Source organism: Mobula hypostoma, chromosome 24 (genome assembly GCF_963921235.1).
Source record: "Mobula hypostoma chromosome 24, sMobHyp1.1, whole genome shotgun sequence".
Lineage (NCBI taxonomy): Eukaryota > Metazoa > Chordata > Chondrichthyes > Myliobatiformes > Myliobatidae > Mobula > Mobula hypostoma.
Window position 1 is genome coordinate 2,482,306 of NC_086120.1, and position 13,987 is coordinate 2,496,292.

The 13,987-nt window shown below is 38.9% G+C and overlaps 1 protein-coding gene across 1 annotated transcript in view; it reads right to left on the reverse strand.

The window, feature by feature from the left end:
• Nucleotides 1–2,902: 2,902 nt before the first annotated feature.
• The window catches only part of tmem38a (transmembrane protein 38A), a 48,867-nt gene continuing 37,782 nt past the window's right edge, over nucleotides 2,903–13,987 (reverse strand). Inside the window, exon 6 of the mRNA XM_063032413.1 lies at nucleotides 2,903–4,126. Coding sequence (XP_062888483.1) covers nucleotides 3,896–4,126 — 231 coding nt within the window. The 3' untranslated portion in view covers nucleotides 2,903–3,895. The remainder of the gene's footprint in view (nucleotides 4,127–13,987) is intronic.

The following is a 13,987-nucleotide window of genomic DNA, read 5'->3' on the forward strand; positions in this document are numbered from 1 at the left end:
TGAATTCTAAAATGTCCTCAATCCCAACCTTATATCAATTTACCTTTGATTTGATATGATTTTTAACGTATCATGTTAGTTACAGTTGTATCACTTGTTAGGATTTTATTCCTGAAAATGATACGTATTTGTTATAAACTACGTTCCTGTTCTTTAATTGTCTGTTTGTTGTCATCTATGGTTCCTCAATCTATCATTATCACCTCCTTTAAGGCCTTTATATTCTGCTCCTTGGTTTCAGCACTTTTTGCTGTTGCAAGTTTCCACAGTTCCTGCCATGGTGTACATCAGGTGCAATCGTTACAGCCATCTCTTAAAAGACTATCACATGATTAACAATCAGCTTTCACTTGCTGCCCCGGCACACGTTACATGTGACAAGACTGACTCAGATAAATATCATTGCCTTCTCTGAAGATGTGAGAATCCTGGTGAATGATGGCCTACTGTTGTTCCTCTGACCCTCTCTAGTCTTTCTACATACCGTATTCTCCTTCTTGAATGTAAAGGAATGTTGTGTGAGAACAATGCTTTGAATTTACAAGGATGTTGCCTGGATTGGGGAGCATGCCTTATGAGAATAGGTTGAGTGAACTTGGCCTTTTCTCTTTGGAGCAGCGGAGGATGAGAGATGACCTGATAGAGGTGTACAAGATGATGAGAGGGATTGATCGTGTGGATAGTCAGAGACTTTTTCACAGGGCTGAAATGGCTAGCACGAGAGGGCACAGTTTTAAGGTGCTTGGAAGTAGGTACAGAGGAGATGTCAGGGGCAAGTTTTTTTACGCAGAGAGCAGTTAATGTGTGAAATTGGGTTGCCGGTGACAGTGGTGGAGGCAGATACGATAGGGTCATGGAGCTTAGAAAAATAGAGGGCTATGGATAACCCTAGGTAATATCTAGCTTACCAAGCACCTTCTTCTTAGTAATAGCAGCTACACTCACTTTTCCTGGAACTCAAATTTCTGGCATTGTTGCTGGTGTCTTCTGTTGTGAAGTCTGACACAGGACACTTGTTGAGTTCATCTGCCATTTCTTTGTCCACCCCATTACTACCTCTACAGCATTATTTTCCAGTGGTGTAATATCCACTCTTGCCTCTCTTTTACTCTTTATATATCTGGAAAAAAAAACTTTTGCTATCCTCTGTCATCATTAAGGGCCTGTATTGTGCTGTGGATTTTCTATGTTTCTATGAACTTTTGCTTTGTATTTTGTGAAACAGGTGAAGGGAAATTCAAGGGGTCTGGCACTGAGACCAAGTAGGTACTGGGAAAGGATTGTGAATAGAAGCTCAAATTGGGCCTACAAGTGGAAGGATGAATCAGTTAAGTTCTCGAGGGAATGGTTTGTATGGTGGCCACTGCACTGCAGTTTAATTTTAGTCTGGAAGTATAGAATACCACATAAAAAGACTGATGAAGCCTAGTGGTGAAATGTTCAGCTACTAGAAGATAGCATTTTGGAAATGGGATAAAGATTGGGACCTCTCTTCATATGGTGTGGTGGTCAGAAGATTGGTAATTGGTGTGGGTGACCAATGAGTCGGGGATTGAGGTGTCAGGCAGTCAAGGAATTTGAGTCAAGTGTCAGTAGGGTTGGAGTTGAACAGACATTCAGAGTTGAGCGATCACGGTCCGAGTGATCAGAGAATTGATGGTAGATGGTGATCAGAACGATTCAGGATAAGATAGCTGGTGAGGGCTTCTGTAATGTTATGAATTCTAAAAGGTTAATTGGGCACCAGTCCATTGGTCACTGGGGTGGTCCTAGGAAAAGGCCCGGGAACAGGACTACCACACCAGGAAAGGTGGATTTTCAATCATTTGGTAAAATATTATGGTGGTGTAAAGAGTGATATGCTGCAGTAGGTTTCAGAGAACAGTGTGAAGTTGAATGTTCCATTAATCCCATGACCCTTATTGAATGACCTGCACCATGGGACACACCTCTGCCATGATTTACAGGGACAGCACCAGCTCCACCATTTTGTTGCTGCTATCAGACTTCTACTTCCTGTTGCTGCCAGCCTGACTTCCAGGAAGAAGTTGCTGAATCTTGTTGGGTCTATGCCCCATACGTTCTAACTCTCCTGGATAATGCAGCTGATCCAGGGATCCACAAAAATGAAAATTTTAGTTGTAGTTTTAAACAAGTGAGTTAAAATTACGTATATCGTTACTGAACCTATTTGGTCAGGACATCCTGATAATACCCCATGTTTCAACCATTGCCCCAATTTTCAAAGGTAACATCTCTAATGAAGATTTCAGAAGTATCGCTTAGAAGTCCTATGGGTCACACATAGCATTCCACCTAACACTACCACTTTTCCTCTTCCCTTAGATTCCCTATTTTCCCTTCATCTTGAATTCCATTTCCCCTAAATGTTGCTTCATGTCTCAGTCTCTCCTGGAAAGAAAGTTAAGGCTACTGTTAAAATGTTACAAGGAATTCTATTATTAGTTCGTATCTACCTTAATACCACGTATGTAAAATGTTTTTGGATCCTAATTATGGTACTATCGGTGTTTGCAGCTTTGAGGAGAATAACAATAATAATAATTTAAGCTCTGACTAGTCCAAAACCAGATGTTGCTAGGCAATTTCCTCATCTTCACTGCTCTAGATTGCATACCTTGACCCATTATCCCACAAGTTGCATTTGGCCTTGAAATTTCCTCCTCACCTCTGCTCCTTCCCTCCCTCCTCAAATCCCCACTTTTCACTTGCTCTCTAATCATGCTAATTGGAAAGGAAACCTGGAAATAATATGTTCATGCAGTAGCTGCATCAATAGTGAAAAGGGAGCTGTAATTTTTTTGAATTCACCAACCAGAGAACCCGCAGATCTGTCTGCTCATTTTCAGTGTATTGATAAGTCAACAGTCAGCTGTGTCGCTTATATTTAAACTTTATTACATTAAGTCATTTGGAAGACCAGAAGTATAATACAAATTCTTACACAGTAATTTTGGCGATAATAAATTACTTTGTACATTTATCTGAAAATTATGGATGTGTGTGTGTAAAATGTATGAAGAAATTATAATCACAGAGACAGAATGTATTGCTGTTAAAATTGGCAAAATGACCTAAATTTAACTAAAATTTTGAAATTTCCTTTTGTGACACTTCAGATATCTGTGGTGCAGTTCACCTGTCATCCTAGATATCAGTAGATTAATGCTTAAAACATGCATACATCATTCCTCTGTATTGTTAATAGAAACTTTGAACTGTTAACTTCCAGCTGATTTTTACATTTCCATTATCTGTACCGGCTGCCTTTTCCTCTGTGTCTGGATGAGGACAATGCAGCTACTCTAATTATCAGAGACTATTCCCCACCACCGCCAGCAGAGATTTATCACCCGTCTAGTTTGCTTTTGCCTCTTCAGTCCAAAACCTATTAGGTACCAATACTAGAAAATAGCAATCCATTTTGACTTGGGCATACAGTGATAAAATGAGACTCTCTGGTCTGGTACAATGTTAGCTGGATGCAAATAAGGCATTTATCTTTACAAAGTTCCTACCATACACCTTGGTAATTTTGGCAGACTATTCAGATGAATATTTCCATTTGCTTCCCATTCTATATCCACATGGCCTTAAGAAAATGACAAAGGTGTCTATCTTTTCGAGGTGGGATGTGAAACTGGGAAACATATTCTTTTTCAGTGCCAGTAGAGAAATCCTGGGAAGGACAGGCCAAGTACCATTCATTCACATTTTTTCCATTTAATGAGACAGACAAGCTCAAATGCAAACCCTAGTAGACTGTATGGGTACAATAATGTTGATATTCCTCATAGTAACAGTTTCCAGATCACACTAAGTCCCAAAAATTGCACTTTCAGCACACTTTGATAAATCTTGGCAGTTACATCGCTTATTCGGTCTTTTTGCACTTCTTCTTCCTTGTCCCTTCATTAAGTTCTTCCTTTGTCTTGGCCGCGTAGGGAGACAAATTGCAAGGGGGGCAGCTATGTGTATTATCACGAGAACAAACACGGTCATGGTCACCGTAGGTACCACACGCATTCCCAAAGATGATAGGGCAGATGAAAGCTTCAATTGGAGCAAAAGGTGATCCATGGGAGTGTGTTGCTGTCATGAATACCTGCAAAGTGAGGAGAATATAATAGGAAAATTAAGTTCACACTGTTAATATGGGTATACTTTAATGATGACCTAATTATTCAATCATTGCATATTAGCTGCTTTGGTTTGAAATTGAACTGAATCGCTGATCACACTGCATTCACAGAGCAAATGTAAACATGGAATTTGCATGAGGAGGAGCCAAGCAGACACACAGATTCCCCATAATTATCTCAAAGAAAGATGTGACTTGCAGTTTCAGAAGCAGGGATGCACATTTCACCCTCCATGTTAAAGATGTCCCCCCTCCAAAGCTGACAAATTTGAACTCTCATACATAAACTAGAATGGAAGATCTGACATACAGTTGAAGTCAGAAGTTTACATACACCTTAGCCAAATACATTTAAACTCAGTTTTTCACAATTCCTGACATTTACTCCTAGAAAACATTCCCTGTCTTAGGTCAGTTAGGATCACTACTTTATATTAAGAACGTGAAATATCAGAATAATAGTAGAGAGAATGATTTATTTCAGCTTTTATTTCTTTCATCAATCCCAGTGAGTCAGAAGTTTACATACACTTTGTTAGTATTTGGTAGCATTGCCTTTAAATTGTTTAACTTGGGTCAAACATTTTGGGTAGCCTTCCACAAGATTCTCACAATAAGTTGGTGGAATTTTGTTCCATTCCTCCAGACAGAACTGGTGTTACTGAGTCAGATTTGTAGGCCTCCTTGCTCGCACACGTTTTTTTCAGTTCTGCCCACAAATTTTCTATCAGATTGAGGTCAGAAAATGATGTCAAGTCTGGTTCATCCCTGGGAGCAATTTCCAAATGCCTGAGGTGCCACGTTCATCTGCACAAACAATAGTACACGAGTATAAACACCGTGGGACCACGCAGCCGTCATACCGCTCAGGAAGGAGACGCATTCTGTCTCCTAGAGATGAACGTACTTTGGCGCGAAAAGTACAAATCAATCCCAGAACAACAGCAAAGGACCTTGTGAAGATGCTGGAGGAAACAGGTAGACAAGTATCTACATCCATGGTAAAACGAGTCCTATATCGACATAACCTGAAAGGCTGCTCAGCAAGGAAGGAGCCACTGCTCCAAAACCACCATAAAAAAAGCCAGACTACAGTTTGCAAGTGCACATGGGGACAAAGATTGTACGTTTTGGAGAAATGTCCTCTGGTCTGATGAAACAAAAATTGAACTGTTTGGCCATAATGACTATCATTATGTTTGGAGGAAAAAGGGAGAGGCTTACAAGCTGAAGAACACCATCCCAACCGTGAAGCATGGGGGTGGCAGCATCATGTTGTGGGGGTGCTTTGCTGCAGGAGGGACTGGTGCACTTCACAAAATAGATGGCATCATGAGGAAGGAAAATTAAGTGGATATATTGAAGCAACATCTCAAGACATCAGCCAGGAAGTTAAAGCTCGGTGACAACTGGGTCTTCCAAATGGACAATGATCACAAGCATACCTCCAACGTTGTGGCAAAATTGCTTAAGGACAACAAAGTCAAGGTATTGGAGTGGCCATCACAAAGCCCTGACCTCAATCCGATAGAAACTTGTGGGCAGAACTGAAAAAGCATGTGCGAGCAAGGAGGCCTACAAACCTGACTCAGTTACACTAGTTCTGTCTGGAGGAATGGAACAAAATTCCATCAACTTACTGTGAGAAGCTTGTGGAAGGCTACTCAAAACGTTTGACCGAAGTTAAACAATTTAAAGGGAATGCTTACCAAATACTAACAAAGTGTATGTAAACTTCTGACCCACTGGGAAAGTGATGAAAGAAGTAAAAGTTGAAATAAGTCATTCTCTCTACCATTATTCTGACATTTCATATTCTTAAAATAAAGTAGTGATCCTAACTGACCTAAACATTACAACACATCAGGCACTCATCCAAGTCCATTCTCCACTCTAAACCCACTGTATTCCTGTTCCCATTTTCTCAGAATCTCAATCAGGTTCAGTATCACCAGCATATGCTGTGAAATTCGTTGTCTTGCAGCAGCAGTACATTGTAATACATAATAAAAACTATAAATTACAATAAGAAATATTGTACATATATAAAAATTTAAATTAAGTAGTGTAAAAAGAGAGCGAAAAAGTGAGGTAGTGTACATGGGTTCAATGTCCATTCAGAAATACGATGGTGGAGTGCTTTGAGCTCCAGCACTCTTCCAAGCAAAATGTTTTAGGCGCCCTGCTGCGTTCACCAGCAACTTTGATGTGTGTTGCTTGTTTTAGGCGGTCATTGAATTTTGTTGCTTCAGGTGTGATAGAATAGGAGGGGCAAGGGGGGAGGTGTTGCATTGCTTGTCAGAGAAGATATAACAGCTGTGCTCTGGCAGGATAGATTAGTGGACTTGTCTAGGGAGGCTATTTGGGTGGAATTGAGGAATGGGAAAGGTGTTGTGACGCTTATAGGGGTGTATAATAGACCACCTAATGGGGACCGAGAACTGGAGGAGCAAATTTGTAAGGAGATAGCAGATATTTGTAGTAAGCACAAGGCTGTGATTGTGGGAGATTTTAAATTTTCCACACATAGACTGGAAAGCCCATTCTGTAATGGTTTGGAGTTTGTCAAATGTGTGCAAGATAGATTTTTGCAGCAATACATAGAGGTACCAACTAGAGAAGGGGCAGTGTTGGATCTCCTGTTAGGGAATGAGATAGGTCAGGTGACGGCGGTATGTGTTGGGGAGCACTTCGGGTCCAGTGATCACAATACCATTAGTTTCAATATAATTATGGAGAAGGATAGGACTGGACCCAGGGTTGAGAGTTTTGATTGGAGAAAGGCTAACTTTGAGGAGATGCAAAAGGATTTAGAAGGAGTGGATTGGGACAATTTGTTTTATGGGAAGGATGTAATAGAGAAATGGGGGTCATTTAAAGGTGAAATTTTGAGGGTACAGGATCTTTATGTTCCTGTTAGGTTGAAAGGAAAGGTTAAAAGTTTGAAAGAGCCATGGTTTTCAAGGGATATTGGAAACTCGGTTTGGAAAAAGAGAGGGATCTTCAATAAATATAGGCAGATTGGAGTTAATGAGGTGCTCGAGGAATATAAAGAATGTAAAAAGAATCTTAAGAAAGAAATTAGAAAAGCTAAAAGAAGATTCGAGGCTGCTTTGGCAAGTAAGGTGAAAATAAATCCAAAGGGTTTCTACAGTTATATTAATAGCAAAAGGATAGTGAGGGATAAAATTGGTCCCTTAGAGAATCAGAGTGGACGGCTATGTGCGGAGCCAAAAGAGATGGGGGAGATTTTGAACAATTTCTTTTCTTCGGTATTCACTAAGGAGGAGGATATTGAATTGTGTAAAATAAAGGAAACAAGAAGAGTAGTTATGGAAAGTATGATGATTAAAGAAGAGGAAGTACTTGCGCTTTTAAGCAATATAAAAGTGAATAAGTCTCCGGGTCCGGACAAAATATTCCCTAGGAGCTTGAGGGAAGTTAGTGTGGAAATAGCAGGGGCTCTGACAGAAATATTTCAAATGTCATTAGAAACGAGGATTGGCGTATTGCTCATATGGTTCCATTGTTTAAAAAGGTTCGAAGAGTAAACCTAGCAATTATCGGCCTGTGAGTTTGATGTCAGTGGTGGGTAAATTGATGGAAAGTATTCTTAGAGATGGTATATATAATTATCTGGATAGACAGAGTCTGATTAGGAACAGTCAACATGGATTTGTGCGTGGAAGGTCATGCTTGACAAATCTTATTGAATTTTTTGATGAGGTTACTAAGAAAGTTGACGAGGGTAAAGCGGTGGATGTTGTCTATATGGACTTTAGTAAGGCCTTTGACAAGTTTCCACATGGAAGGTTCAATCATTAGGCATTAATATCGAAGTAGTAAAATGGATTCAGCAGTGGCTGGATGGGAGACGCCAGAGAGTAGTGGTGGATAACTGTGTGTCAGATTGGAGGACGGTGTGTAGCGGTGTGCCTCAGGGATCTGTACTGGGTCCAATATTGTTAATCATATATATTAATGATTTGGATGATGGGGTGGTAAATTGGATTAGTAAGTATGCAGATGATACTAAGATAGGTGGCGTTGTGGATAATGAAGTAGGTTTTCAAAGCTTGCCGAGAGATTTAGGCCAGTTAGAAGAGTGGGCTGAAAGATGGCAGATGGAGTTTAATGCTGAAAAATGTGAGGTGCTACATTTTGGTAGGACTAATCAAAATAGGACATACATGGTAAATGGTAGGGCATTGGAGAATGCTGTAGATCAGAGGAATCTAGGAATAATGGTGCATAGTTCCCTGAAGGTGGAATCACATGTGGATAGGGTGGTGAAGAAAGCTTTTGGTATGCTGGCCTTTATTAATCAGAGCATTGAATACAGGAGTTGGGATGTAATGTTGAAATTGTATAAGGCATTGTTAAGGCCAAATTTGGAGTATTGTGTACAGTTCTGGTCACTGAATTATAGGAAAGATGTCAATAAAATTGAGAGAGTACAGAGGAGGTTTACTAAAATGTTGCCTGGGTTTCATCTCCTAAGTTACAGAGAAAGGTTGAACAAGTTAGGTCTTTATTCTTTACAGCGTAGAAGGTTGAGGGGGGACTTGATAGAGGTGTTTAAAATTATGATGGGGATTGATAGAGTTGACGTGGATAGGCTTTTTCCATTGAGTGGGGGACATTCAAACAAGAGGACATGAGTTGAGAGTTAAAGGGCAAAAGTTTAGGGGAAGCATGAGGGAGAACTTCTTTACTCAGAGAGTGGTAGCTGTGTGGAATGAGCTTCCAGCAGAAGTGGTTGAGGCAGGTTCGATGTTGTCACTTAAAGTTAAATTGTACAGGTATATGGACAGGAAAGGAATGGAGGGTTATGGGCTGAGTGCAGGTCGGTGGGACTAGGTGAGAGTAAGAGTTCAGCATGGACTAGAAGGGTCGAGATGGCCTGTTTCCATGCTGTAATTGTTATATGGTTATTTTAAGTGAAAATATTTTCCTTGAAAACCCCATGAAACAAAGTCATTACATAAGAAAGTTCACACGCTTTTTGAGGATGTTGGTCTAATTGATATATGGAGAGATCTTTTCCCCAACAGAAGGGATTACACTCATTATTCTGCCCCCCATTCCATATATACAAAAATAGACTATTTCATAACATTTGGAAAAGATAAAAACAAAATAATCACCTGTGGAATTGGGACAATAGATGTAAGTGACCATGCACCTATATATTTATCTGTTGATTTTGACCTGCAACCAAAGAATACTATTTGGAAACTAAATTCAAGTCTACTCAATGATTCCTATTTTAAGGACCAAATTTAAAAGGAAATTGGTCTTTACTTAAAATTCAATGATAATGGAGAGGTTTCACCTCCCATTCGATGGGATACTCTGAAGGCTGTCTTAAGAGGGAAACTTACAGTGATAAAAATAAGGAATAAAACATTAGAGGAATTACAAAACAAGCTGAAGGAACTATAAAAGAAACACAAATTGAGTTTGGCACAGGATACACTAGAGGAAATTTTAAAAATTAGGAATGAAATCAATAGTTTGGCTACACAAGAAATCAGGAAAAATGTAATGTTTTTGAAACACAAACACTGTGAAAGTGGATCTAAATCTATGAAAATACTGGCGTGGAAACTGAAAAAAAAAAGATAGCAGAAAATACAATTCATAGAATTAGGGATCCAAGAACAAAAGTGATAAAAAAAAAATAAGCTAAGTGAAATTCAGGAAGCTTTTGAAATGTTTTACAAAACTCTATATTCCAAAGTTCCAGGGGGAAGCATAACCCAAATTGACACCTACCTGAATTCTCTAGAGTTACCCACTTTAAATGAAGAACAAAATAGAACGATGACTGCTGACATAACTGAAGCTGAACTAAAAACTGCAATTAGTAGGCTTAAATTAAGTCAGTCACCAGGATCAGATGGATATACAGCAGAGTGGTACAAATAATTTACAAATGAGTTAATTCCTGTTTTACTCCCCACACTGAACTGGGCTCTAAGAAAGGCGCAAATGCCACCCAACTGGAAGGAGGTGATAATCTCAGCTACACCGAAAGAAGGCAAGGATAAAATGGAATGTGGGTCATTTAGACCAATATCTGTTCTTAATGTAGATTATAGATTATTTACCTCCATCATGGCCAAATGATTAGAAGAGTTTCTACCCATACTGATACATAATGATCAGACAGGTTTCATACAACAACGCTAGACACAAGACAATATACGAAGGACACCACATATTATGGATCATATACAAGAAAATAAAATTAAAGCAACAGTGATAAGAGTGGACGCTGAAAGGCATTTGATTCGGTTAATTGGAATTTTCTTTACAGAGTTTTACATAGATTTGGTTTACATGACACAATTATTAAAACTATACAGGCACTATATGACAATCCCACTACTAGGATTAAAATCAATGGATATTTATCAAATAGTTTTACCCTAGAAAGGGACTCGAGACAGGGTTGTGCATGGTCACCGCTACTCTTCGCATTATATCTGGAAAAATTAGCTCAATACATCAGACAAAACAAAGATATCAGGGAAATTACTATTAAAGGGACCGAGCATAAATTGGCCTGTTACGTGGATGACATTTTGATGTATCTAGGGCAGCCAACATACTCTTTTCCTAAATTGATGCAATCCTTTGAACAATATGGTCAATTATCAGGATACAAGATTAACATAGATAATACCCAATTACTTTCATATAACTATAGCCCATCAAGAGAAATTGAAAGTAGATATCTCTTGGCATGGCAAACAGAGTCTTTCAAATATTTGGGCATCATCATGCCAATAGATTTGGCAAAACTATCAGAATGCAATTATTTGCCTATACAGTTGAAGTCGGAAGTTTACATACACCTTAGCCAAATTCATTTAAACTCAGTTTTTCACAATTCCTGACATTTACTCCTAGAAAACATTCCCTGCCTTAGGTCAGTTAGGATCACTACTTTATTTTAAGAATGTGAAATGTCAGAATAGTAGAGAGAATGACTTACATCAGCTTTTATTTCTTTCATCAATTTCCCAGTGGGTGAGAAGTTTACATTGACTTTGTTAATATTTGGTAAGCATTGCCTTTAAATTATTTAACTTGGGTCAAACGTTTTGCATAGCTTTCCACAAACTTCTCACAGTAACTTGCTGGAATCTTGTTCCATTCCTCCAGACAGAACTGGTGTAACTGAGTCAGGTTTGTAGGCCTCCTTGCTTGCACACGCTTTTTCAGTTCTGCCCACAAATTTTCTATTGGATTGAGGTCAGGGCTTTGTGATGGTCACTCTAATACCTTGACTTTGTTGTCCTTAAGCAATTTTGCCACAACGTTGGAGGTATGCTTGTGATCATTGTCCATTTGGAAGACCCATTTGTCACCGAGCTTTAACTTCCTGGCTGATGTCTTGAGATGTTGCTTCAATATATCCACTTAATTTTCCTTCCTCATGATGCCATCTATTTTGTGAAGTGCACCAGCCCCTCCTGCAGCAAAGCACCCCCACAACATGATGCTGCCACCCCCCATGCTTCACGGTTGGGATGGTGTTCTTCAGCTTGTAAACCTCTCCCTTTTTCCTCCAAACATAACGATGGTCATTATGGCCAAACAGTTCAATTTTTGTTTCATCAGACCAGAGGACATTTCTCCAAAAAGTACAATCTTTCTCCCCACGTGCACTTGCAAACTGTAGTCTGGCTTTTTTTATGGTGGTTTTGGAGCAGTGGCTTCTTCCTTGCTGAGCAGCCTTTCAGGTTATGTCGATATAGGACTCGTTTTACCATGGATGTAGATACTTGTCTACCTGTTTCCTCCAGCATCTTCACAAGGTCCTTTGCTGTTGTTCTGGGATTGATTTGCACTTTTTGTGCCAAAGTACGTTCATCTCTAGGAGACAGAATGCGTCTCCTTCCTGAGCAGTATGACGGCTGCGTGGTCCCACGGTGTTTATACTCGTGTACTATTGTTTGTGCAGATGAACGTGGTACATTCAGGCATTTGGAAATTGCTCCCAGGGATGAACCAGACTTGACATCATTTTCTGGCCTCAATCTGATAGAAAATTTGTGGGCAGAACTGAAAAAGCATGTGCGAGCAAGGAGGCCTACAAACCTGACTCATTTACACCAGTTCTGTCTGGAGGAATGGAACAAAATTCCACCAACTTACTGTGAGAAGCTTGTGGAAGGCTACCCAAAATGTTTGACCCAAGTTAAACAATTTAAAGGCAATGCTACCAAATACTAACAAAGTGTATATCAACTTCTGACCCACTGGGATTGATGAAAGAAATAAAAGCTGAAATAAATCATTCTCTCTCCTATTATTCTGATGTTTCACATTCTTAAAATAAAGTAGTGATCCTAACTGACCTCAGACAGGGAATATTTTCTAGGATTAAATGTCAGGAATTGTGAAAAACTGAGTTTAAACGTATTTGGCTAAGGTGTATGTAAACTTCTGACTTCAACTGTATATAAAAAAATTAAGGAAGACATAACAAGATGGAATCCAATTCCTTTCTTTAGTCTCAGTTCAAGGATTGAATCCATCAAAATGAATATGTTGCCCAGATTATTATATCTCTTTCGGACCCTACCAATAGAGATTAACCAAAAGCAATTCAATGAATGGCACAAAATGTTATTAAGGTAAAAGACCTGGAGTTCATCTCAAAACTTTGCAATTAGCCAATGAAAAGGGGGTGATGAGGCCTACTTTCTCTTTGAGATTATTATTTTGCAGCAGAGATGAGAGCTGTGATATACTGGTGCAACCCATCATATGACACTCAATGGAAAAACATTGAGGAGAAGTTACCTTCCAATCCCATACAGGCAATTTTGGCTGATAACAACCTACAAAGTTATATAAATACTATTGATAACCCATGGGTGAAATGGACTCTTAAAATATGGAAAACTATTATAAAAGAATATAAACTAGAGGGAGATATTGTAATTCTTAAATGGTGTGCATATGACTCGGACTTTACGCCAAATAAACTGGATGCTAGATTTCAGGACTGGACAGCTAAAGGAATAACGGTCCTATGCAATATAATGAAAGAAGGAACACTGTTCAGTTTTGAAATGCTTAAAGAGAAACATCTATTAGAAAAACAAGATTTTTTTAAAATCGGTATTTGCAGATGCGACATTATGTTAATAGGAGGGTGAAAAATGTAACCGAGGCAAGTACATTTGATAGAACTGTTTAGAAAAGCATATAATTCAGATAATGGTAGTAGAATCATTTCAAGTGTGTATAAGGGTCTGTCAAATCTTAAAACACGCTCGACTTCATACATTAAAAACAAAATGGGAGAAGGAAGGAGGGATAACTATATCTGAGGAAGAATGGACAATAATATGGAGGTATCAATGGAAGTGTACCAGTTCACAGAAATGGAGGGAGTTTGGGTGGAAAAACCTGATAAGATATTTTATTACACCCTCTCAGAAATCCCATTATGATAGTAACCTCGCTGTTTGGTGGAGAAATTGTGGAAATCAAAATGCAAACCATTACCATATTTTCAGGGATTGCCCCATTATCAAGACATTTTTAAATGTGAAATACCCTTAGAAAGTAAGACCATATATTTTGGGAATGGTTGAAAAGAGATAAATATTTAATGAATATACTGCTGGTGGCTGGTAAAAAGACTCTTACCAGAAAATAGTTATCACAGGAGAGCACAACTTTAAACACATGGATGGAAATTACAATGGACATTTACAAAATGGAGAAGATAACAGCATCTGTCAATCATAAATTGGATCAATTTGATTCATACTGGGAAAAATGGTTTAACTATGTAAC